Source organism: Cucurbita maxima, unplaced genomic scaffold (assembly GCF_002738345.1).
Source record: "Cucurbita maxima cultivar Rimu unplaced genomic scaffold, Cmax_1.0 Cma_Scf00001, whole genome shotgun sequence".
NCBI classification, from domain to species: Eukaryota; Viridiplantae; Streptophyta; class Magnoliopsida; order Cucurbitales; family Cucurbitaceae; genus Cucurbita; species Cucurbita maxima.
Window position 1 is genome coordinate 190351 of NW_019272017.1, and position 23434 is coordinate 213784.

At 38.1% G+C, this 23434-nt stretch overlaps 6 protein-coding genes across 12 annotated transcripts in view; 2 read left to right on the forward strand and 4 right to left on the reverse strand.

The window, feature by feature from the left end:
* The window catches only part of LOC111483374, a 3364-nt gene extending 1312 nt beyond the window's left edge, over positions 1–2052 (reverse strand). Inside the window, exons 1-2 of one of the 2 annotated variants that reach the window (XM_023129576.1) lie at positions 1882–2052; positions 612–1086 (exon numbers count right to left, since the gene is read on the reverse strand). In XM_023129576.1, the coding sequence (XP_022985344.1) occupies positions 612–1076 (465 nt within the window). In that variant the 5' untranslated portion in view covers positions 1077–1086; positions 1882–2052. Of the gene's footprint in view, positions 1–611 lie in introns of both variants that reach the window. The other variant, XM_023129568.1, reaches the window with a different exon arrangement.
* Positions 2053–2360: 308 nt separating this feature from the next.
* LOC111483364 (gibberellin 2-beta-dioxygenase 8-like) lies at positions 2361–4372 on the reverse strand. The gene is made up of 3 exons (XM_023129557.1): positions 3832–4372; positions 2969–3290; positions 2361–2886 (listed from the first exon to the last, which is right to left on the reverse strand). The coding sequence occupies exons 1-3, from the start codon at positions 4308–4310 to the stop codon at positions 2656–2658; spliced, it is 1032 nt and encodes a 343-aa protein (XP_022985325.1). The 5' UTR covers positions 4311–4372; the 3' UTR covers positions 2361–2655.
* A 1723-nt stretch (positions 4373–6095) lies between these two features.
* Positions 6096–11009, reverse strand: LOC111483350 (inactive leucine-rich repeat receptor-like serine/threonine-protein kinase At1g60630). 2 transcript variants are annotated; one of them, XM_023129537.1, is made up of 3 exons: positions 8728–11009; positions 6498–7148; positions 6096–6327 (listed from the first exon to the last, which is right to left on the reverse strand). In XM_023129537.1, the coding sequence occupies exons 1-3, from the start codon at positions 10043–10045 to the stop codon at positions 6245–6247; spliced, it is 2052 nt and encodes a 683-aa protein (XP_022985305.1). In that variant the 5' UTR covers positions 10046–11009; the 3' UTR covers positions 6096–6244. The 2 variants fall into 2 exon arrangements, with proteins under 2 accessions (XP_022985305.1, XP_022985314.1); XM_023129546.1 differs by having other exon boundaries at positions 6131–7148; positions 8728–11008.
* Positions 11010–12026: 1017 nt separating this feature from the next.
* Positions 12027–17320, forward strand: LOC111478296. 5 transcript variants are annotated; one of them, XM_023122515.1, is made up of 10 exons: positions 12027–12110; positions 12229–12317; positions 12610–13254; positions 14026–14148; positions 14333–14430; positions 14570–14687; positions 15089–15208; positions 15343–15455; positions 15872–16026; positions 16179–17320. In XM_023122515.1, exons 3-10 carry the CDS (start codon positions 12618–12620, stop codon positions 16906–16908), a joined length of 2094 nt encoding a protein of 697 aa, XP_022978283.1. In that variant the 5' UTR covers positions 12027–12110; positions 12229–12317; positions 12610–12617; the 3' UTR covers positions 16909–17320. The 5 variants fall into 5 exon arrangements, with proteins under 5 accessions (XP_022978283.1, XP_022978291.1, XP_022978271.1 ...); XM_023122523.1 differs by lacking the exon at positions 12027–12110 and having other exon boundaries at positions 12117–13254; positions 16179–16757; positions 16791–17320; XM_023122503.1 differs by lacking the exon at positions 12027–12110 and having other exon boundaries at positions 12117–12317; positions 12524–13254.
* LOC111485295 (probable xyloglucan endotransglucosylase/hydrolase protein 28) lies at positions 17312–20070 on the reverse strand. The gene is made up of 5 exons (XM_023132125.1): positions 19751–20070; positions 19558–19658; positions 18611–18819; positions 17775–18266; positions 17312–17372 (listed from the first exon to the last, which is right to left on the reverse strand). Exons 1-5 carry the CDS (start codon positions 19941–19943, stop codon positions 17312–17314), a joined length of 1056 nt encoding a protein of 351 aa, XP_022987893.1. The 5' UTR covers positions 19944–20070.
* A 1618-nt stretch (positions 20071–21688) lies between these two features.
* LOC111485304 (probable ascorbate-specific transmembrane electron transporter 1) lies at positions 21689–22893 on the forward strand. The gene is made up of 4 exons (XM_023132136.1): positions 21689–22150; positions 22229–22277; positions 22350–22549; positions 22630–22893. The coding sequence occupies exons 1-4, from the start codon at positions 21995–21997 to the stop codon at positions 22891–22893; spliced, it is 669 nt and encodes a 222-aa protein (XP_022987904.1). The 5' UTR covers positions 21689–21994.
* Positions 22894–23434: the final 541 nt, after the last annotated feature.

Consider the following 23434-nt stretch of genomic DNA (forward strand, 5'->3'; position numbering starts at 1 on the left):
TTTTTTTTTTTTTTTTTTTTTTTTTGAAAAATAAGAAAGATAGTTTCACTCCGATAGTATCATAAATCGAGTCAATGAATGCATTTTCATACTATTAAGTAAGTGAAATAGATAAAACATTTCAAAAACATGCTTTGATTTTGGAATTTGACTAAGAACTCAATTTTTTTCATAAGAAAGATTAAACACAGTAGAGAAATGAAAATGAAGAGAAAACAAGCACACTTATAAAAAAAACCAAAACCAAATGATTATCAAATGAGATCTAAGCTTGAAAATTAAAAAAATTAAAAAAAACCTTTCAGCAAATGTTTTAAACAACTACCAATGGGTAGTTTTTACAGACTTGTTTTTGCTTTTTGAATTTAACGGAGACTTCAAATGTTTTCTCAAGAAACATGAAAATCATAGTAAAGAAATTGTGGAGAAACGAACATAAAATTCATAAACAAAAAAACAAAAGACGAAATCATAATATCTCAAGTATCTGTCATCCTCTAATCATACAATCATACAATAACGTTAGGCATAGCATGACTTGATTACTACTTGGAATTAAAAGAAAATAAAGTTGTCTTCTTTGATATGCAAGAGAGGGTAAAGTGGCTAACCTCTTTGGCAATGACTATTAGATCTTCCACGGTCAGTTCCATATCATCATCACTTCTGGTGCCCAGGTTTTTTGGTGCTTTTCTTTTTCCCAAAGCAGAGTCCACAAGCTTCCTTCTAAGTCTATTTGATTTCATAGCTGGGACTGCCTCAGGGTCATCAGCATCCTCAGCCTCATCAATTCGACTTGATTTTCGTTTTCTTCCCTTTCTTTTCTTAGAAACACATTCTGGGGTGCAGAAATCTTCCACCAAAGTCTCTTTCTGTTGGTGTAACACAGATTTTTGAGGACGCTTAAATGAATTTGCTTCCTTGGCTAGGGAAGCTTGAGATTCAAGTTCTTCCTCAAGACTCTTCTTGTCGTTATCTACATCATTAGATCTCTGTACTTGGTCATCAGCACGAACTCCCAGCATCCACTGCGGTAAACGACGCCCAGTTCCTCCATCAGAAGCAACTCTCACCATCTGTTTCTCCCTGATATTATCTTGCGCCATGAATATTGACTGTTTGATGCATATATATATATATATATATATATATAACGTAACAGCATAAAATTTTCAGGAAGTTGCAGCAGAAACAGACTTTCCCATTATTAAACAAAATCAAAACTCAAGGGAGAGGGAAAAAGAAGGGGCGAGGGTTTCAGTAACCTTTATCTATTCTCCTTTACCGCTGTTTGAACCTCTATATTTGGAAGGATTTCAAATCAGTTCTAATTCGAAATCCTTGAACGTGTTTGGATGCAAGAAAAAAAATTGTTGTCAGCTGTGATTTGGAACTCCCTATGCCAGTTCATGGGCATCCATAGTTTCTTCTATATTCAAGAAGATTCAACGCCATTCAATCAAACTCAAACTCAATTAGTTTTTCGACCGATAAACATTAATTTCAATCTTTTCAAATGCCACATCTCGATCCAACGAGTTTTTGATAGCCAACCAAACTAAAGGTGAGTTATTGTCTCCTCTTTATAAATTAACTCGGATAAGAATTATAGTTTGTTTTATTGATCAATCGGTTTACGTTCTTAGTTTTACGTTTTCATTTGGACTAATACAACATTGGTTGAAGATAAAATCAACGAAGAAAAGAAAAAGTTATTGATGTTCTTCTTCGTCGGTGAAAGAATAAATCAACGTAACCCTAAGAAACAGATTAAAAAACAAAACAGAAGATAAGACCTTGGGTTTTGAAAAATGAGTGGCGGCGATGCGGTTAAGGGTTGAACCGCTGTGTCTCTTAGAAGAAAAAAAACAGAGAACTTACTCTGTTTGCTCGGAGAGACAGGGGCAGCGGCAATTTCACAGAAGGCTGGCACTGTAGCTTGCAGCGGAAGCTGCAGAAATGGGGTCGGGCAGGAACGACGTGCGGAGGGACGGGAAGCAGCGGCTGGAAATGGGAGGGAGGAGGAGGCGGCGGAACGCGGGTTAAAAGCAATTAAAAATAATAAATAAGAGGGAAAATAAATAGAAAATAAGATGTTAAATTATAAAATTGACCTATAATTTAAATAAAAAAGTTAAAAAGTTTAATTTATATAATTTTAAAAGGAATTTAAGAGGTGTTGGTTATAATTTTTTTCTATTTTATATAAAATCCGAAAAACATAAAGGTATCCATACTAGTCGCATAGATATATAAACAAATAATGATGAGAGACGAAATAAAACTTCATTACATTCATATAACAAAAGTTCAAAGAGTAAAACATCAAATCAGCTACTTAACAATCTTTTGGAATTCTTTTGTTGTTGGAACGCCCACATTTTAGATAGCATTGGTTCTTCCTAATTTGCATTCTTTTGTTTCTAGTCTCTGTAGCTTGCTCGCCTATCTCTCCTATTGCTCTTCAGAATCTTAACCCTTCACCTTCTTATTAGATTGGAAGTGGCATTAGCTCACTGATTAGATATGTAGATGTGTACTGGTTAAACCCTTATTTTTAAAGCCTTGATAGATACGGATGCACGTGATTGTTCTTAATCGTTTGGATGTTTATGCGTACTTGAAATTGATACTTCCATTTGTTATTGGAGTGATTTACAGCCGAAACCTGGAAAGCCCTTCTTTGTACCCAGTTTTTTCCACATCATCTCTCACTTGCTTCCTGTACTCTCCAAATGTGAAGTGTCTGTATGGTGAAGGCTGCCGGCAACTCCCGATTCCAGAATGGTCAGATGGGCAGAGGAAGTATGCTGTCGAATATCTTTCCCGCGCCGAGTTAGCCACCACCCTATGCTTCACACTCTTGTACGTATCGTTGCTCCAAGCCTGCATTTCAAACTATATTTTTATACCCAATTTCTACTTCCTCTACCAAACCATTATACTTCGAAAGAGTTTCAGTTTGTACCTGTAGAAGATCTCCAATGTTGACGACAAGGGCTTCCGGAATGGGTTTCACGGCCACCCATTGCGACCCTTTCATCAGCTGAAGCCCACCGCCGGAATCTTGATGAAGTATGGTCAGATAATCGCTATCGGTGTGGGGCACCAGGCCGGTAACTTTGCCGGGAAACGGACAGATTGGGTAGTGATTCAACCGGAGGAAGCATGTGCTCTCATCGCACATATCTTCAAATACTTCCTTCCGGTGGCCCAAGCTCTCCACTAAAACTCCTGCTAGAGATCTTGCGAGCTTCGACATGGCGGTTGCCAGTTCCTCCATTACTTCCCTGGCGTTCGAGGATATAAGGTCAGTGAGCAATGCACTCTCTTTGTTTTTGTAATCTAGTACATTGGTTGATTGTGATATCGGAGTGCATTACTTTTGCTGTCGAACTGTTTGTGAAAATGTCTAGAAGACCTAAAATCTTCAAGTGCGTGAATATTACGATGTTAAAGAATACGAGTATAGTCCTTAGACGTTGGGTTTTGGATTTGTTTTATTATATTGTTAAATTTTGAATTATGCTTTGTTTAGTGATTGTCATTGAAACTATCAAGGAACGCTATTGTGACATGTTTTTATATGACTCTTAGCTGAGTTGGTGCGATATTATAGCAAACAACTGGACAGGCGAACAGCCTGTCATATTAAGCATTCTGATGTTAACAAAGAAAAACATAACCTAGAATGAAATGGGATTTTTTTTTTTTTTTTTTTTTGTAAGTTCAAAGGCTAAATAGACTGTGTTTTAAACATATGAACTAAATAAATTTGAGACAATGCTCAAGAGAAGTTTCTAGTTGGAAGAAGGGTGATAAAATCTATACCTTAAGTGAATGAAGTTGCCATAGCAGTCAGCTTCAGAGACCTTTGTGAGGGGAATGTGAAAAGCTTCAGACCAAGAGAACTGGTTTGGTTGGGTTGCAGTGGCTGCTCCCCATCTGTAAGAATTATCCAAAATCCCACTTGTAGATTTTTTCTCAAAGGGCACCGCAAACAACTTCATTTGTTCTTTGCTCATTCTGCTCAGCAGCTCTGAGCGTATCCCATGGTTAATCACTTGGAAAAATCCCCATTCTGCAGATGCTTCAAAAATCTCGCTACTGCAAGCCATCCTCTCTTTTTCTTTGCCACTTTCCAAACCTTTAAGATCGACAAGAGGGAGCTGACATTCCTCCAGGACAGAGCTAGTTGGTTGATAGCCACTTTGAAGTGGCTGTAAATGAGCTGTGGATTGCAAAAGCAACCCATATTGATGGAAGAGTGGTGGATTGGAGTTCATCACTGTGGTATCTTCCTTAAACATATGGCCTTCCTATAAAAGTTATTAAACTGAGAAGTGCTGTTTATATTCTCTGTTTTTGGAAAGAGAGAAAAAGTTGTTAAAGTGTGGGGAGGAGGAAGAGCACAAGTGGAAGAAAACAAAGAGAAGAGAAGAGAAGAGGACATTGTTAAGGGGCTACCATGTAGTGACAATTGTCGCGAAAATATTGTTTCTCTCTCCTTCCATACTTACGAAGGCAAGGTCGTTCTCAATTTCTTTTAATATTATAGCGATGGGTGACCAAGCCTCTATAAAGTGGAAAACGATGCAAGGGAAACATCCAAAACTGCCTTCAACTTTCTGACTTTTGGGGGGACAAGAAAAGTTTACATGGGGGCCCTTTGGTTGTCGTCTAGCAAGTTTGTCTCCGATTGGCAGTAGGCCCATATGAAATAGAATGTTCTATGTTTCTCTGATTGTTTATTTAGTTTCTTTAAGTAATTGTTTATGCTCTGCTGGTTCTTTCCTTTGTGCATAATTGGTGACTAGTTCCTCTAAAACCGCATTGTCCTTTTCTTCTGCACCAAACCTGCCATTTCTGGATTCTTCATTGGTTTTGTCAGTTTTTATGTTTTTTACCTCTCTGCCCTGCTTGGCAGATGGATGAAAGACGGGGTCCATAATTTACAGCCATGTCTCTAACATTTAAATCACTTTTATCAAATACTAACAATGGTCAGAATTGTTTTATAAAGACCATAAGCAATGCTAAGCTTAGCAATTTCCTTTTCCCATATGCCTCAAATGCTCCCATGACCAGCAGCCCACGTCATTTTCGCGGTCTAGTATGATTAAAATATAATATTACGACGTTTGATACTTGCTAGTTTTTTCGCCTACACCTCTCTTGAATGCCAATTCACTCTCCTTTTTACCTTATTTTACTTAATTTCTTGCATTTAGTGTAAGTTGATTGTAGTGTTAATTGTCATTTGATTTTAAATGTTTATAGTTGAAATGTTCTAACCTGAGTACACAATCTCATTCTAATTGTTGTTGTATTCCATATAAAGGATCTTAAATTGGACTCTCATTTATCCCTTTCATATTAACCATTCGGAATAAGATGGTTGTCTAATGGAATACCATTCTTCAGCTCATAAATAATGAATTGTGTTTAAGTATGTTCTCGTACTTCAATGATCTGAGCAAGCAGATAGAATCACGTTGACATGACTTCGACCTTGGCTCAGACTCGGATGATGATGATGATGATGTATGTCCCAAAGCCACCACATTTTGTTGTGGCTAGAGAGTAAGGGCACTTCAACTTTTGTAGTCTTGAAAATATGATATTACTGCCAACTATTGTTTCCCAAGTTGTAGCCAATTGCTATTGCAAGATATCTCAGATTTGTTCACACAAAAATTAAGATCCAATCATAAAAAGTAATTATGATATTTTATCAAACCGTGAGACAAACCTCTAACTCTAAAAATCATAAGAACTAAATTCACAATTTAACTAAAATATACTTTTATTTGTTAATTTAAAAATTGAGTGTTCGAAACACAGAAGAGTTTTTATTTTTTTAGCCAATTGAGAAATAGTTACTATGGGAAAAATTGTGTTCTTTCTTGGAAAAAAATACTTAAAAAAATAATAATAATATAATAAAAAAGTAAAAAGAGAGGAACAATAAGTATTTTGGTTTCTTACCATGTAGGGTTGCTCATCCTTTTCTTTCTGTTGAATATCGACTTCCGTTCCAGTCAATCAACTCCCTCAAGAACAGTATGAAGCAAATAATTCGCAACCATTATTGATGGAAAGCAAAACATCATAAATTGCACTTATGTGTGAAATGTATAAATATTTGATGAATATGAAGCAAATCATTGGAATTGGACTAATGACATTGAATCACCTAAACATGCTCTACACTTTCTGTCTGTTCGTCTGATGGATGAATTACTTATTTCCTATCAAATGAACGGCAAGACGAGGATGAACCAAGTGCATCAGCTCGCTCCAGCTCTGCTTCTTGTTTTGACGAAACTAGCCCACAGAAGAAACACTTTACCAATAAAATCTAACAACTTTACACTCTCTACCATCCAAGAAGAATAATAATAAAATATGCCTTGAAAATGAAAATCAAGAATAGCAACGACAACGACAATGATAATCAAAGTGTAAACTTGTAAATTTGGAGGCCATTCAAATACCTAAATGTTCATCCCTGGGCAAACTCTGGACAATATCAGACCAGCTACCTGGTGAATGGTCACTACTGTTGGATGAGATTTGAGCCTCTGCTCTTGTATCTCTTATCATCTTTAGAACTTGCCTCATCATTGGTCGGTTTTGTGGCATAAGCGAAACACAAGCCATTGCAATGTTCAAAAGAGCTTGAAGTTTCTCTTCCGATGCCTCATTCCCAGATGCAGGATCATCCCCAGACTCTGTCTCCTCTTCTCTAACGGAATTAACCCACTTGGGAATGTCAGAACCATGTTCTTGGACTAGATCTTGAAATGGTGTTTTCCCTGTTAGAAGCTCCAACAGAAGAACACCAAAGCTATAGATGTCGGCTTGTTGTGTGGTTGGCTTACGGACGTCACGGCATTCGGGAGCTCGGTAAAAGAGTGAAGTTGCACTAGATTCTTCAAGTGAATCGGGATCTCGGAATAAGTTAAGTCCATAATCAGTAAGACATGACTCGAAATCAGATCCTAGTAGTACATTTGAGGATTTCAGGTTTCCATGGGTTAAGCCAGGGTTCTGGTGGATATACAACAAACCATTGGCCAAGTCTTCGGCTATTTTAAGGCAGGATGTCCAATGAAGAGGCTTTCCTCCGCCTGAAGTTCTTGATCCTGTTAATGGTAGTCAAACAAATTATTGGTGAAAGCAAGAGGAATTTACTAAGAATGCCCGGATAAGCATTATGTTGATGGATTTAGAAATTCCAGAAAACAATCACATAAAAGTATCACGAATTCTTTTAGAAGAAACAAAAAATTTCATTGATAAGTGAAAGATTACTAAAGTAAAACCCAAAATAATTCTAATCATGAATAGTAAACAAAATAACTAACAGCCTGAACCATCTAAAGCTACCAACCTCAAACTAGATTATATAGAAAAGAACGAGGGAGTGTGGCTTTCTTATCAATCTCTGTCAAACAGTTAGTATCCATGATGGTTTATTCTCAGTTTAGTATTCTCTAATGACTGGCGTCCCAGAAGGGTAGACATAAAATAAACATTATATTATCTCCAAAATTATTTGGGCACATTAATAGTGTACATTTGACATGTACATTACACAATGAAAGAAGATGCGAAGAATAAAATAATGATAAAATGAGTTGGGATAACCTTAAGATCAACTAGCCTAGAAGTTCAGACAAATTTTCCGGTCAGCAACTCGGCAAGCTCAGAGTTGGGATGAAAATCCGAGTGAAAAAAGACAAGAGAGAGAAAATCAAGGGAATAAAGTAAAGTGCTACAAACTATGAGTAGCATGAAAACAATTGCATATTTTAAGCACATAACTCTAAATGGACAGGAGATTAGTGGGGAGAGCTACAGGAAACGCCAGCATAAGAAGCTGAGGTTTTGAAAGATGAGTTGTCAGGCAGAAGAAGGTTAATATTCTTCTCTTTCCCAAATCAATAACACTATTTAATCATATTCAGTTATTTGAAAAATGGGGACAGGAAAATAATGAACATTGTCGTTATTAAGCTGGATGGCAATCCTTCCAAAATATGGCAGATCTATGCAGTGGGAAAACATAATTAGTAGAATGCAGTAGAGTACTACGGTATCGTTATGATGCGCGGCCCACCACTCGACAATGATACAATAGTGAATGGATAATCATCTCCACTATCATTCTCAGGGGCACAACGATTAAGACCTTTCACCCATATTTAATCCTTTCTTTTCATTATCCTTTAACATCCATCCAGCAATGTGTTCCAAGAAAAAGAACATGAAAGGGGTGGATGACGAACAAAGCACGTCAACTAAATCAGGACCCAACAAGGTAAGACCACTGGAGGACAGGTCAAAACTGGCCGAAGTTGAGAGGCAACGGGAAGTGTGAGAAAGCCACGTGATCCGTGTGTCTTAAGCTCTACTTTTGCCCCAAGTCTACCGCAAAACACGAGGTTAGCTTTACTAGAGCGTCCCCCACGCTTTTCTATGAATTCCCAGAGTATCCTGCCCTAATTTTACGCGAATTTAAGGTTTATATATCTACACTTTAGCATGAATTTTGTCCTAATTGTTATATATAGCCTACGGAAGACCATTGTCTTTTTGTTCCTTTGCAATACCCATTTTCACTCTACAATCGGTAAGAACCCAACTCGTGGCAGAAATTATTCAGTAAAATTTCAACAAAGAAATGATTAAAAAGTGTAGTAGAGGGTGGCCGACACTTACCGTGGATGAGAGAGAAGAGACTGCCATTAGGGAAATAATCATATACGAGCAAGCGTTCTTCCTTAGCCTGGAAATAGGCCCTGAGAGGGACCAAGTTGGGGTGTCTGAGCCGCCCAAGAACCTCCATCTGCCGTCCGAACTCCTCTGCTCGAGGGTACCTTGCATCCTTCAGCCGTTTCACTGTAACAATATACCCAGATTCCATCACAGCCTTGTATGTGCTTCCCATGCTCCCTCTGCCCAAAGTCTCCGCCGAAGCTTTCAACAGATCTTCCAAGCTATAAGTCATTTTCTGATCCCCTGCTCCACAGAACACTAGGCTTCCTAGTCCTTCACTTTCCCATGAAAATCCCCCTTGCTTTCCTCCATTATTACCTCCTCTGCCGCCGGCGGAGATTCCAGATGCTTCCTCCATCCTCATTCCCTCGTCGTCGATTCCTTTGTTTCTGACCTCGGATAGACTCTTTCTTTCCCTGCATTTGCAAATCATAAACAGTAGAAGAATGATCAATAGAAGTCCGACAAACCCACCAACGCTTCCTGCTATTATCTTGACCAATTTGGTGCGTCTTGAAGACGAGCTTGAGCCAGTGATTTGCGGATAAGAGGGACTCGATGATGGCGTAATGGCAACATTTCCACAGGGCTTCTGAATTTGTTCTCCGCAAAGTTCCAGGTTGCCGGAAAATGACGACACATTGAAGCGGACCAAGGTGGGGGTTACTGGGATGTCGCCGGAGAGTCGGTTGTTAGAGACATTGAAGAATCGAAGACTGGTTTGCTTGAAAGGAGGGATGGAGCCACTGAATTGGTTGTCCTGAAGGTGTAGAACATAGAGACGCCGGAGTTTCAGCAGCGAGTCTGGAATGGGGCCAGATATTTGGTTACCGGAAACGACGACGACCTTCAAGCGGTGAAGGTCGGAGATGGAGCTCGGAAACTCGCCGGACAAGTTGTTGTCACTTAGATAGAGGGATTTGAGATTAACGAGACCCGAAAGGTCAGGGATTTGACCGGAAAGTGAATTTCCTTTGAAACTAAGAACACGAAGCTGATCTAAACGATTCAAAATTTTGTCGTTAAGAACACCAGAGAGATTTAGATGTTCCAAAACGAGCTTAGTTACCCGTCCATTTGTGCACTCTTTTACGCCTTGCCAGCTGCAGATGGAACTTCCTCGCCATGGCAGCGAGTTCCCAGGGTCGAGAGATGCTTTCAATGCCAACAGAGCTTCTGCATCTCCAGCTCGAACCAGAGGCAGTACACAAACCAACAAGACCAAGAAAAATGGAGAGTACCTCAAAACCGTAAGTTTCATCGCAGAAAACACCTTGAAATCACGATCTCAACTGCGAAGTAGATCCTCCCGTATCACCAAGAACAGCATTCAAGCTAACAACCGATGCAAAAATGGATTAAACATCTTCAAAGCAAGCAATATTCCCCTCTCTTTCATCTGCTCGCTGTTGGCGCCTTTACTCTCAGAAACCTTTTTCTTCACTGTACCTTCAAACTCCCATCATACTCACAGAGTCCAAGAAAAACCAAAATCGCGCCAGTTCGAGTCCTTTTCATAGGCTTAAGTATCTTTGACTAAAACAAGGAAAAAAAACAGAGTCATCTACCACTTGGACCTCACTCGGATTGGAATTGCAAACAGTTTCACCTTCTGTAGACATGAAGTTCAGAACAAGATGCCCTCCAATGGCGACGCCCTCGGGAAACCACCGACTGGAGACGCTCATTCACCGGTAAAAACTCACGGACATCGTGTCAAATCCTTCACGTGAACCCCTCTCTGAACTCGCCAACGAGAAATTAAACGACTCTCCGCTCCTCCCCATGGTTCGCTTCTAATTCTTTATTCAAAACCTGCGGACACTATTGAATCCCCCAAAACCAAACTTGAAAAAACACTGAAACAAAAGCCTAAACGAATCCAAAATTTCTCGAACCACCAAACAAAAAACCCACACCGATTCTCCAACTTGGACTGAAACCGGCGAGTTCCGAATTTCTGCGATACCGAGGAGCTCCTCCGCGGATTAACAAGGTCGCATTGGCATTTCCAGAGGGTGAAGCTGGTAGATCGAACAGAAACAGGTGGTGTGGTTTGGTTGAGGAATGAAATTGGGAGAAGGAAAGGAAGAGGAATTAGAGGAGTTATAGGTGGAGATTGAAGAAGCGGGGGCATTGGCATGGATCTGTACTGCCTGCGTGACACTAATAATGCATGAAAGAGAGGGTCAGGAAGTTGGTGAGTGAATTGAATGGGAGAGGAAAAGAAGAGGCTCCCAAAGGTAAAACATGAATTGAATTAGTGTGTGGGGTGGGAGTGGGAACTGGAGAACGGGGGCTCCACAATCTGACACGTGTTCCCATTTATTAATTTTTGTTTCCATTACCAATTTCGTCTAATATTTTCCAGATTTGGATACTCTCCTATCCGAATTCATCAACTTTTAAGAACAACCCTCGCCAAAAATTAACCAAACTCCAAGTAAAAAGCACACAGATTAATACTAATAAACTTAAAATAATCTTTAAAAAAGTGCAAAATTTAAAACAGGGTCGGGGCCATTTATAAATTAACGAGAACTCAATCATCGTGTGGCCAATAAAAGCAATAAAAAATGATTTTATTTTATGTTATTCACCTCCACTCCAATCATTTAAATTACAGATTCATACCACTCCATAAACAATTTCGATGTCAGTGGTTGGCATAAACAATTTTGAGGGAACGAAGGTGATTGATGTTTGGTGCTCTTTAAACGTATGCGAATGAAACTGATGCATGCCTAAAAAGTATGGTGTACATGGAAATAATATAAATGAAATATATGTATGAAAGCGATGCATTGCATCCCGACATCTATGATTATTTAATATTTAATATTTTAAGAAAAATACCTTTGATATTGGAATTTCCATAAAATATTGCAAAATAATTTGACAGAGATATTAGAAGGAATGGAGTAAGAGATATAGTTATATCTAAAAAAACAAAATAAGACTACTTTTTTAACTAAGCTAATATTTGTTTTGAAAATTAAGCTAATATCCTAATTAAATAATGTAAATCCCGAAGGTAGGGAATGAAAACAAATTATACATTAAATTCACAAATCATTTATTAAAAGAGTTTTAGGGTAAATCCGAATTTAAAATAAAATAAGGAAATCTTATTCACAATAAATCAAGATTTACTTCAAAAGCTTAAATCTTTGAACGTCATCAAAGGCAATAAAGTCCGGGAACTCTTAACTACAAAGTTACCAAAATACCCTTCTGAGTTGAACAATTTGAGAGTAGTCTTAACTGGTCCCTCTCCGATTACCAGTTTTTTTCTTTAGCAGTGAGAGAGACCATTTAAGACTCATGTATTCAATAAATCCATCCCCAGTCTTCACTTTCCAAACCCTTATCCTAATTCTCTCTTTTTTCATTATTCACAAGCACAGATTCTAAACAACCTTTCTCTCAAACCCCATTTTGCAGATCTGATACAAGTAGGATCCATGGCAGCTAAATTCTTCTGTACCGCGTTATTCAATTCCCAGAATCAAGCTTCTTAATTTATGGTTCAGGTAGTTTCCTTGGATCGGTTGAATATGTAGGAAAACCAGTAGATTATAACCCACTTGAATGCGTGTTCTCTTAGTTTCTACATTACTCACTTTTGTTTATGATTAATGGGTAGTGGTGATTTTAAGCAATTCTTGTGACATTTGATTTTGTGACCTCTAATTCAACATTTGGCCTGGTTTTGTGTCTTTTTTTTCTTTTCTTAAAGGCTTTCATTTTGTACTGTTTCATATTGGATCTCAAATTTGAGGATATTCTACTCTATATGCGGGTTTAGTGTTTTTTTCTCGTCAGGGATTCTCATGGCAATGCCATCGGGAAATGTGGGTGTTTCCGATAAAGTTCCGTTTCAGAGCAGTGGCGGAGTTGCGGTGAGCGGTGGTGAGATCCATCAGCACCGCCCCCGCCCCTGGTATCCTGATGAGCGTGATGGGCTTATCTCATGGTTCCGAGGCGAATTTGCTGCTTCGAATGCGATCATTGATGCCCTTTGCCATCATTTGCGTGCTGTGGGAGAGCCTGGGGAATATGATGTTGTTATTGGGTGTATACAGCAACGGCGGTGCAATTGGACGCCGGTGCTTCATATGCAGCAGTACTTTTCAGTGGCAGAAGTGATGTTTGCACTTCAGCAGGTCACCTCTAGAAGGCAGCAGAGGTTTGTTGATCCTATGAAAGTGGGGTCGAAGTTGTTTAGGAGACCTGGGCCAGCATTTAAGCAGCAGCATCAGCAGGATCAGCAGCATGGCCATCGCCTTGAAGCCACAGTCAAGGAAGAGATGGTCACTTGTGCGGAGTCTTGTAATGGTGGGAATTCTTCAAGTTTTGTAGGCTCTAGGAAGGTTGAGCAAGTAAGTAATACATGCGAGGAAAGTAATGCAACGGGGGAGGATGGTAAATTGAATGATAAGGATTCAGGGTCAGCTGAGGACATAAAAGGTAACCTTTTGTTCCACTATCAACGTTTGATCGTGCATGAACTTTATTTTCGGCTAAATTAGAAGTTTAGTTCATGGACTGTGTCTAATTGGATGGTGAACCTTAAAAGTTCAAGTTTGTAAAGTTTAGGGACCTAGAGACATTGGGTCAAACTTGTTATTCAATTTTAAGGATTGACTTTGAGCGTAACAGATAAGCTTGTTAAAATAGCAAAATACACTTGTTTCTTCATATTATAATCTATTATTAAAGGGAAAGGAACAAATAGTAAAATGTATTTGGTGTTACCTGTACAAGGCATTGCCCTGTTTTGCATTGATTAAGAAAATTTAAAACAAAAAGGAAGAGACATGTTGATTGTATGATCTGTGTGTCTTTTGCGTTACGTTTATGAACTGATTTTATTGTATTAAATGTGTTATAATTTTACATGTTGCTATCAATAACTACGTTTAGGACTAGGGATAAGATTGTAGAAAAGGTGAGATGGTACTTTTCTTTAACCCCAAAAATCTTTGCTGCATGGCACATATGGTTGATATGTTTGGATGTGATAAGCTTCGGAAAGTCCCATCTAAGGAAATGAAAAAGTCCAAGCTTTCATCCACTTCCGATTTTAGTTCTACTTTATATTTTGCAGTGGTTCACTGAAATGTACATGATTCTTGTTATTTCTATTTCATTCCTAGAGGTTTGAATTACTTCAGCTATATATTGTGTTATTGAAAATAGGAGTACATCTTAATTTTGACAAGCTTGTTTGTTGGGTAGACACTCATGGGAAGGACCAAAGTAATAGCAAACCCAAGTGTGCAGAAAACTTAGAAGACAATGCAAGCAATAAAGAATCTCAAGTTGAACCTACTGATGATGGATGTTCTTCAAGTCAAAGAGGCGAGTACTTGCTCCTTAAATCATATTTGTAGTTGATCTAGTTAGAAACTACAAACAATTGTATCAGAAATCATTTAATTTAATTTTGCTGCTTTAGCCCACTTGTAGTGGAATTATCAAAAATATATTTTTTACCAATGAAAGGGCATCATTATAATCTGTTATCAACCAACTCTTTCCCCAGATAAGGGGCTGCAGTCTGTTCAAAGCCGGAACGCAAGGCAGTATGCTGCCACAGCCCCAAGAACCTTTGCTGCCAATGAGATATTTGATGGAAAGACGGTATAACTGTTTAATTTTATCCTGAATTTGGTTCTTGGATTGGTTGTTGTGGGATTCTGTGAAGGAAAGAGTCTTTCACATTTAGCTTGACATGGTAGGCTGATTCACTTCTTATTATTTTATTCTTCTTCTACTATAGGTTAATGTGATGGATGGATTGAAATTGTATGAAGAATTATTGGATGATATTGAGGTTTCAAAGCTTCTTTCATTGGTGAATGATTTGAGGGCTTCGGGAAAGAGAGGGCAACTCCAAGGCAAGTTCTTGTTCTTTTTAGCTCAGCTTGTGACTATATTTATGTTACTTTAAGAAAATCGATATCTTCTTTTTAATAAAGGAAGTTATCAAAATAAATTTCAACTAATATGGGTTTTGTGAAGGTTTATCCAATTGTGAACCAGATGACAATTATATTACATACAGCCTCGAGATAGTGAATTTAAGAATGGGAACAATCACTTAAATGTGGTTGTTGGAAACATTGTAACCTTGTGCTCACTGTTTTCTTTCTTTTTGTTGAGAATCTAATGAACTACTTTCATATCTTAGTACCTCACAATTATGCAAGTGAATGCTACATAAATATGGACAACTTTTGTATATTGCGTAATTTTCTTAAACTGAATAATACTGTATTTTTCTCTGCCACAAAATCAGGTCCGACATATATTGTCTCGAAAAGACCGATGAAGGGTCATGGGAGAGAGATGATCCAGCTAGGCTTCCCGATTGCAGATGCAGCTCATGATGACGCCAATTCTTCAGGGCTCTCAAAAGGCATTTACCATTATCTTTGATTTGGATTGCAATTTTTTAAATTTAGTTGAGCTATATAGCAATAAAAATATATGCTGATGTTAGTTTCTGTTCGATGTAGTATTTTAAATCTCCATTTTTTGTGAATTTTACAGATAGAAGAATAGAATCCATCCCCTCATTGCTTCAAGATCTCATTGATTGCTTGGTTTGGGAGCAAGTGATGACAGTGAAACCCGATTCCTGCATCATTGACTTTTATAACGAGGTCACTAATCGCCTACCTGTTTTTTTTTTTTTTTTTTTTTTTTTTTTTTTTTTTTTTTTTTTTTTTTTTTTTTTTTTTTTTTTTTTTTTTTTTNCATGCAAAGAGTACTGAAGTTGAAGTGGGAGTGTAAAATGAGAGAGAGAGAGAGAGAGAGAGAGGTGGGCTCAAACATGGTCAAAGCTGAGTAAAAAAGCATAAAAATTCCTCGGATTCTGTCTGATTCTTTGTCTTGTTTTTGTCACTCTCTTTACTTCCATTTTGAATCACCCAACACAATATAAGGCTTTTCCCTATGCCTTTCTACCCCTTTTTTTTTTTTTTTTTTTTTTTTTTTTTTTTTTTTTTTTTTTTTTTTTGTTGCAAGTTTTCATCAGTGTATGGTGTAGACTAATATTCTTATTGGTTGATATCCTCAGGGTGATCATTCTCAGCCTCATGTCTGGCCACCATGGTTTGGGAGGCCTGTTGGTGTCCTCCTTTTAACTGAATGTGAAATGAGCTTTGGTAGAGTACTTGGTTCAGACCATTCTGGCAATTATAGAGGGGCTAAGACATTGTCTCTTGCACCGGGGTGGGTAACTATTTTATTCTCAATCTGCATATTTCTCTGAACCTTCTTTCATCCTCTGCCTCGTATTTACATTTTTTCTGTTTACTTTTACTTTCTTATGTTGATCATCCTCTTCCTGATATGTACTGTCTGTGTTTCATTGTAAAACACAGGAGCCTCCTTGTGGTGCAAGGAAAATCTGCAGATTTTGCTAAGCATGCAATTCCTGCTATGCGCAAGCAACGGATACTTGTTACCTTGACCAAATCACAACCAAAAAGAGCAGGACCAGCTGATGGGCAACGCACATCTTTGAATTTAGGTTCATATTCCAGTTGGGGCCCTCCATCAGCTAGATCACCCAATGCTCGTCCTTGCCCGGGACAGAAGCATTACCCTATGGGTCCATCGACAGGCGTTCTACCTGTGCCACCCATTCGTCCTCAATTGCCACCACAAAATGGCATCCCACCAATAATGGTGGCTCCTGTAGCACCACCACCTATGCCTTTCCCTCCTTCCGTGCCAATTCCAACGGGTCCACCTGCATGGCCTGCTGCTCATCCAAGGCATCCTCCGCCACGTCTCCCTGTTCCTGGCACTGGAGTATTCCTTCCTCCAGGTGCTTCCAGTGCTCCATCTCCTCAACAGATGCCAAACTCCGCAGTGGAAACGAGTTCCCTTGCAGAAAAGGAAAATGGTCCGACGGAATCTGATCACAATGGAGGTGCTTCTCCAGGGGAAAAATCTGAAGCAAAACCTCAAAGACAAGAATGCAATGGAAGCATGGATGGAAGTGGGAGTTGTAAGAAGACGGAGGAAGAACAACCAAAGCAGCAGCAGGAGGAGGAGGAGAAAAGTGAGAATGTGGAGGCCCAAAATGCAGGAGGTGGAGAAGCTTAAAGACGGAGAAAAATGCATTACTTAAAGAGAAAAAGAAAAGAGAGAAGAAAAGCAGGTCGGCTGCAGACTTGAATGAGTTAGTCACAAGCAAAATGTAGATAGCGGCAACATTCAAAGACTGATACTACCATCAAACTGCTACTACCATCAAACTGCTACTACCATCAAACTGCTACTACCATCAAGGAGAACAAGGGGAGTTCCCTTTCAAAATCCTTTACTTCATTCCTTTTTTGTGTTGTCCAAAACAATTCTTGGTTAGATGGGAAAACTCATTCCTAATGCCACTTTGGATATTATCTTCTTCTTCTTTAAGAGAGATTTGAAAAGTCACAGTATTCTATACTTTCCAAATGTAGAAACATAACTCTGGTATATCATGGATTAAGATTAACCACACTCTTTAACGTAATTTCAAAGACTTCCATGAAGTGGAACGGATAGCACCAGCATTAGCTAACTGACTACATATTGATTTTGTTTTGAGACATCAAAAGCTTGGGTGTTTATACAGATTTTCGGGTTCATTGACTTGTCTTTCTATCTCATTTAATTTATGTTATTTGAAGTAAATTCACAAAAAAAAAAAAAAAAAAACATAAATCATCATTAAAAAAAAAAAAANTAAAGTCAACAACCACCTATAACATCAATGGAAAATCCTAATGGTGTTAACTATACATACTAAACAAACCGCATGAAACACATCTGATTCCTAAATAAAATCTATACTCCTCCAACTGTCTCTATATTTTTATACACAAAAAAGAACAGACCCATCTAAATCAAACAGCCGGAAATTATTGCCCCCCCCCCCCCCCCCCCCCCCCCCCCCCCCCCCCCCCCCCCCCCCCCCCCCCCCNAACTCAGCCTGGCTAGAGTGATGGTGTTTCCCACGGTGGTGGTGCCGCCGCCCTTTTCCAAATGTTACAGGGTCAAACTTTCGAAGTCGCTCGGCTTCTTGAGGTACAATGACACATTCTGCTGGAGGGATCTTGTATCGAAGACGATCATAGCAATATGAGTACGTCATGTGCTTCCTCCTGAAACTCTCCATTTTTCTTGTTTTAGCAGTTGTGATGTCATTGGGGATGGTGGCTTCGGAGTTCTGTGTAAGGTCGTCGCACTTGGAGAAGTGCAGATCAATCGGATCGACTGTGCAACCATGCAATACAAATTTGGAGAACTGGGCGACATAGGGTGCATATTTGTAGTTTACCTTGTATTTGCCTCCATTGGTGGCCCAGCCTGAACCATCCCAAATTGTTGCATACAAAGTCATTGGCTTGGATGGAAACTCACCGCCCATTGAAGCTGTTCTTTTAACTTCTCTTATAGGAACTTCATCCACATAAAATCTTCATATGACAAAACAGTGGAAGCATTCAGCAGTATATCAATGATTCATTCTTTTTACAAACTAGTTGAATGAACATTCAGAACATCTGAAAGCTTAGACACCATTGTAACAAAACATATGAAAGTTTAGGAACCAAAAGAAAGAACAAGTTTTAGAACATCAATAAAAACAGCCGGCACCGAACAAACCATAGGGGGAGGAGGGAGCAAAAAATCATTTTCTTTCTGAATCTAATTTCCAAATGGCTAATGGCACTGGAAAAACATCATTAAAAGAACAAAACAAAACATGGGAGATTCCAAACTCTCTGAGAAGAAAAAAAAAACATATGAAATAGCTTACATAATGACAGAATCAGTCCAAAGAATGCTGTACTGATGAAAATCTTCAGCTGGATCAAACCAAAGACCATATCTTTCTTCTCTGCCAACGTTGGTGCTTCCATTGCCGTAAAAGTTAGTCTGAACCCTCCATTCTTTTCCTCTGATATTCCCTAAGAACTCGAAATCGATCTCATCGTGGTTGTTCTCAAACATATCGCCATTCGACATCTGTCATCCCACAGTTACTCTATTGAGTTACTAACCCCAGTTACTAACATTTCCGCTACATTTTAACAAAATTCTGAATAAATTACCCCAACAACTGAACAAATTCAACTCAACTTACAGGTTGAGTCCAACGTCCAATTCACTGCAATGGAAGTTAAAATTTTAACCTGAACAACTAAGAGTATGTTTGGGATTTGCTATAATTCTCTCCAAAAACACTTTGAACACGAAAAGTGTTTGTTAGGTGCCCTATGCTTGTGTCTAAGAACTGAAGTGTTTGTTAGGTAACCCCTTAAAAGCAATGTATTTAATCACATTTAAAAACTCTGAAAGTGTTTGTTGGATGAGAACTTAAAACCATTTTCAGAGGGTAGAAACAAGTATTAAAATGCGATATTTCTTATAATAATAATAATAATTAAAGGGAAAATAAAAAATAAAAAACTGCTAAAGGTTAAGTTTTAAAAGATCTTCCATATTAATACCCCTGAAGTAAGTTGTGTTTAGTAAGTTCTTTATCACAACCCTAACACATTAACAGCCCCACTAATACACACGGAAAACAGAGTGAAAGAATACAGAACAAAATCAAATGAAGAGAAACACCCATATTGTCAAATCATGAGAAACTCATGGATTGAAACAGTTAAAGATTATTAAGAACTTAAACAGAGTACACTTCAACCCATTTCCATTTCCAGAAAAAAAAACCCAATGAATTCCAATTTCCATACTCACATAAAAAGCAACCACAACACCAGCAGAGTAATCCGCAGGCAATTTAATGGAAGCACTGAAGAACCCATGAAGATAAAGGTCCTGGGACACAAATCCCGCGCCTGAAAGAAAAAAAAAAAAAAAAACCCACATTAAAAAACCAGCAACAAAGAGAGAAAATGAAAGGGAAGTAAGAAAGAGAGAAAGAGAAAACCTGTTCGTTCATCTAGATGCAGATGCACCGATTTTCCATCCTTGAGAACAAGGAGATTGTCATCGCCGAACAAGTGGGTGTAGGCTTCGTCGAAGAAGAGGATTGGAAGATTTGGAGGGGAAGAAGAAGAGGGAAGGAGGAGAAGAATGAAGGAAAGGGGAAAACAGAGGAAGGAGAAGGAAGAGAGAGCCATGGGGAGAAAAGAAGAAGAGAAAAAGAGGGGTGGGAAAAGAGGGAAGAAAATGGGTAGAAAAAGGTCGCAGAAGAGCAGAAGAGGCGCTTTGTTGGCGTGTAATGTAAGTGGAAGGGAAGGGCAAGCACCGATGGAACCAAAAATGTCTTCCTTCAAAAGATGCTTCAAAATTCCTGTTTTTATATAATTTAAATTTCGTTCAAATTTACGTACTCAAGTATAATATATTTTGGTGTAATTTCAGAAACATGATGCCTTACAATTATTTCTCAACAAAACAGTGGTTAGAATGCATAATTTTTGGAGAAACGATCATTTATGTTTTAATATATATATATAAGAATGCATTAAAAATAATAAAATAAAAAACTCGTATTGGGTGAGGAGTAAGTCCAGTAATTTAATTAATTTCTTGAAAAGACGTGATCAATAGTCGAAGCAATGTAAATGAATATATATTATATGGGAGTGTATGTTATAGGTGACTTTTTGAAATGAATATGTATTAAATTAAATATATATTGGAGAATAGGGTATATTTTGAAGGATTTGCAACGTGTCAATTGAGGTCGGACATTTGTAAGGCGCACCGCCTCCGTACTCCTGCTGCGGCTTCATTGTCTTTCTTTTTTCCCCTTTACTCAAAATTTAACTACCTTTGCCTTTATCGATTCAGTAAGATTAATAGTAACTAATAATGATAATAATAATGGGAAACAGGCGTGGGGACTTCGGGTTACTTGCTACTACGCGACCGTCCACTGCCACAACGCGGGTGGCAGTGGGCGATTGCGATGATGAACGTTGAACCTCTCCCCCACCACGTATTTTGTTTTTTTCCTTCTTTCTTTTTCGGATAAATAAGCAATATAAATAAGAGAACAAGAAGAAGTAGCCGTTAGAGACATCTGGCGTGTCCTGTGTCCTGAGTCCAGTAACGGAGTGGGTCCCACGCAGAATCTCGAAAACCACGGCTCTACAAATTTCACAAATTCCTCTCTTCCCCTTTTTAATTATTGATTTATTCACCACCTTAAAACACTGGGTTTTCTTGTTTTTTCCCCTTTTCTTCTCTTTTTAATCCTCCTGTACTTCTTAATTTTAAAAACTGGTCTTCCTTGCAGTACCTGATCTGAAAATTTATTGATTTATTTAAAAGTTCAGAATTCAAAAAATTCACAAAATACACAGATAAAATTTTTATTTATTTTCAGAATATGTTATATTCGATATCAATAAATTATCACTCAGACAGTGCCTGGTGGAAACAAAGTAGGGCTCCACATCTCCTTGTCTGTTGTATATCCGCAGTTCCATGAATTTAATACAATTTTTGCATCTACGTTTAATATATAATATATTATAATACATATTGCTTTTTCTAAAAAAAACTTTGATGTAATTTTTTGTTTCTTTCCTTCTTTTTATTTTATAATTTCACTATGCATTCAAACATTTTCTAAACATAAAGAAAAAAACAATATAAAGAAATGGTAATAAAACGCACCATTTTCCAAAATAAACAAAAAACAAAAACCAATACTGACCTTTCAAGTTTGTATTTAATGAATGGTTGACCTACTAATTAGTATTGTCTAAAATTTATAATTTTGTATTTAATACATCTACAAATTTTTTTAAAAACATATTTGAATATTAAAAAAAGAAAAAATAGGGATACAATGCTATACGTGAAAAGGCCTTTTAGTAAACCAAAAGCCCATGATAGAGAGTTACATAAATAGAGGCCCACGAGCATTTAAACAAGGTAGACGACATGTCGTTTTGAATAGGATAGCAGTTCGTCAATGTTATAAGCTCGAAGCATTTTGTATATGAGATGATTAAAAGTTCTTCCACGCGGAGAGCTGCCGGCCTTAGGCGGTGGGTTTTGCTTTGGCTTTGGCTTTGGTTGTCGTTGATTGTGATAAACAAAGTTGAATCTGAGACATCAACATAGTATATATCCATGCATATGTATATATATATGCCTCCCAATCCAATTCTTCTCAACCTCTCATTAATATATACAGCCTTTTTAGGCCATTACAATGGCGTTCAAACGAAACTTCAACATAATGGCGAGGCCAGTCACTTTGTTGGGTCATTTGGTGGCCATATCTATCGCAGTCTTGATTCTTGTATGGATCCTCCATTTCAGAGAAGGGGTTGCTTTCAAATCAGATAACAAGCTCAAGATTCTAAATGTACTTCCTTTCTTCTATAGTTTTAATTAGCGGTTTCACAAGCGAAGGTTTGATGAATTTTTCATTCTTGTTCTTCAGCTGCATGTGCTTTTAATGGTGATTGGACTCATCCTATTTGGAGGGCAAGGTAAGGGAAATTACTAATGATTTGAAGTCAAGAATAAATCTTAATAATATTTATGGTTGGGATATGGCGCAGCTATAATGGCATACAAGTCAATACCAGCAAAAAAATACTGGAGAAAAGTGGTGCATTTGGGGTTGCATGCAATAGCATTAGCTGCTGCAATTTTTGGGATTTGTATGAGTTTCAAGTTTCACCGTGACATCCAGTTGAAGAATCTTGTTTCTTTGCACTCTTGGTTTGGTTTGATCACCGTTTGCTTGTACGGTCTACAGGTTCGTCGTCCCAGCCATCTCCCTCTTTCCAGACTTTGATATCTTTTCTTTGCTAATTATTATGATGTTGATACGCACAGTGGGTAGTGGGCTTCTTTGCGTACTTCTTCCCCGGAGCAGAATCAAGGAGGAGAGCCAGCTTAATGCCATGGCACGTTTACTTTGGAATATTCGTCTTCTTAATGGCAACCTGCACTGCTGAACTAGGGCTGCTTCAAAGCTTGGACACTTGGTTTTTGTTAGGGCACACCCAAGAAAACCTTATCATCAACTTCACTGGTCTTCTCATTTTTCTCTATGCGGCCACGGTTGTTCTCACTGTCATTCTTCCACCCCTTTATTAGAAGAGTAGTCCCTCCTTAATGTTGCTCAATCGCTTTTCAAATTCATTTTCTTATATCTTTATATTAAATGGTGTATGGTTGCTTCAGATAATAAACTTTTTTATTACTCCGTTGTGTCCCATTGTAACTCTTTTGATACCCCTACCTACTCAGAGGTTACTCATAGGTTAAATCAAAACTAATCCGCAACTGATCCATCCTGAAAAAAGCTTCCAATTCCATGAGCCTAATGAATGGAGAAACGATTGCAAAACCATAGACAGACCAGACAACTCAAAAATTGGGGGAAACTTATATATAAATTAGTGTTAAATCAAATTTTGCCATCTCCTTCCATAATCGAATCCAATCTTGAAAAAAGATAATAACATCGTTAATACATTCAATTTTATAGAACCTTTAACCTTGATGCTTGAAATACCGATTCAATCAGCAACAAAGCTGTTTGATTATAATTTGAGCATTCTACGGCAAGGTTCTAAAAAACGATCATCGCACAAAATCAATCACTCACAAACTACACTCTAAACGTACAACTGCA

Bases quoted from the DNA above. Each gene is read 5' to 3' on its own strand.
- LOC111483364 (XM_023129557.1), bottom strand. From the start codon at position 4,310: ATGTTTAAGGAAGATACCACAGTGATGAACTCCAATCCACCACTCTTC. The intron at 3,291-3,831 runs GTATAGATTTTA...CTCGAACGCCAG, and splicing joins GGCAACTTCATTCACTTAAG to GGAAGTAATGGAGGAACTGG. The intron at 2,887-2,968 runs GTACAAACTGAA...TTTGAAATGCAG, and splicing joins ACATTGGAGATCTTCTACAG to GCTTGGAGCAACGATACGTA.
- LOC111483350 (XM_023129537.1), bottom strand. From the start codon at position 10,045: ATGAAACTTACGGTTTTGAGGTACTCTCCATTTTTCTTGGTCTTGTTG. The intron at 7,149-8,727 runs GTAAGTGTCGGC...TACCATTAACAG, and splicing joins TCTCTTCTCTCTCATCCACG to GATCAAGAACTTCAGGCGGA. The intron at 6,328-6,497 runs GTATTTGAATGG...TCTGTGGGCTAG, and splicing joins GCCCAGGGATGAACATTTAG to TTTCGTCAAAACAAGAAGCA.
- LOC111478296 (XM_023122515.1), top strand. From the start codon at position 12,618: ATGGCAATGCCATCGGGAAATGTGGGTGTTTCCGATAAAGTTCCGTTT. The intron at 14,431-14,569 runs GTATAACTGTTT...CTTCTACTATAG, and splicing joins AGATATTTGATGGAAAGACG to GTTAATGTGATGGATGGATT. The intron at 14,688-15,088 runs GCAAGTTCTTGT...CCACAAAATCAG, and splicing joins AAAGAGAGGGCAACTCCAAG to GTCCGACATATATTGTCTCG.
- LOC111485295 (XM_023132125.1), bottom strand. From the start codon at position 19,943: ATGGCTCTCTCTTCCTTCTCCTTCCTCTGTTTTCCCCTTTCCTTCATT. The intron at 19,659-19,750 runs GTTTTCTCTTTC...TTTTTCTTTCAG, and splicing joins GCATCTAGATGAACGAACAG to GCGCGGGATTTGTGTCCCAG. The intron at 18,820-19,557 runs GTGAGTATGGAA...GTGGGATGACAG, and splicing joins GTGTTGTGGTTGCTTTTTAT to ATGTCGAATGGCGATATGTT.
- LOC111485304 (XM_023132136.1), top strand. From the start codon at position 21,995: ATGGCGTTCAAACGAAACTTCAACATAATGGCGAGGCCAGTCACTTTG. The intron at 22,151-22,228 runs GTACTTCCTTTC...CTTGTTCTTCAG, and splicing joins ACAAGCTCAAGATTCTAAAT to CTGCATGTGCTTTTAATGGT. The intron at 22,278-22,349 runs GTAAGGGAAATT...GATATGGCGCAG, and splicing joins CATCCTATTTGGAGGGCAAG to CTATAATGGCATACAAGTCA.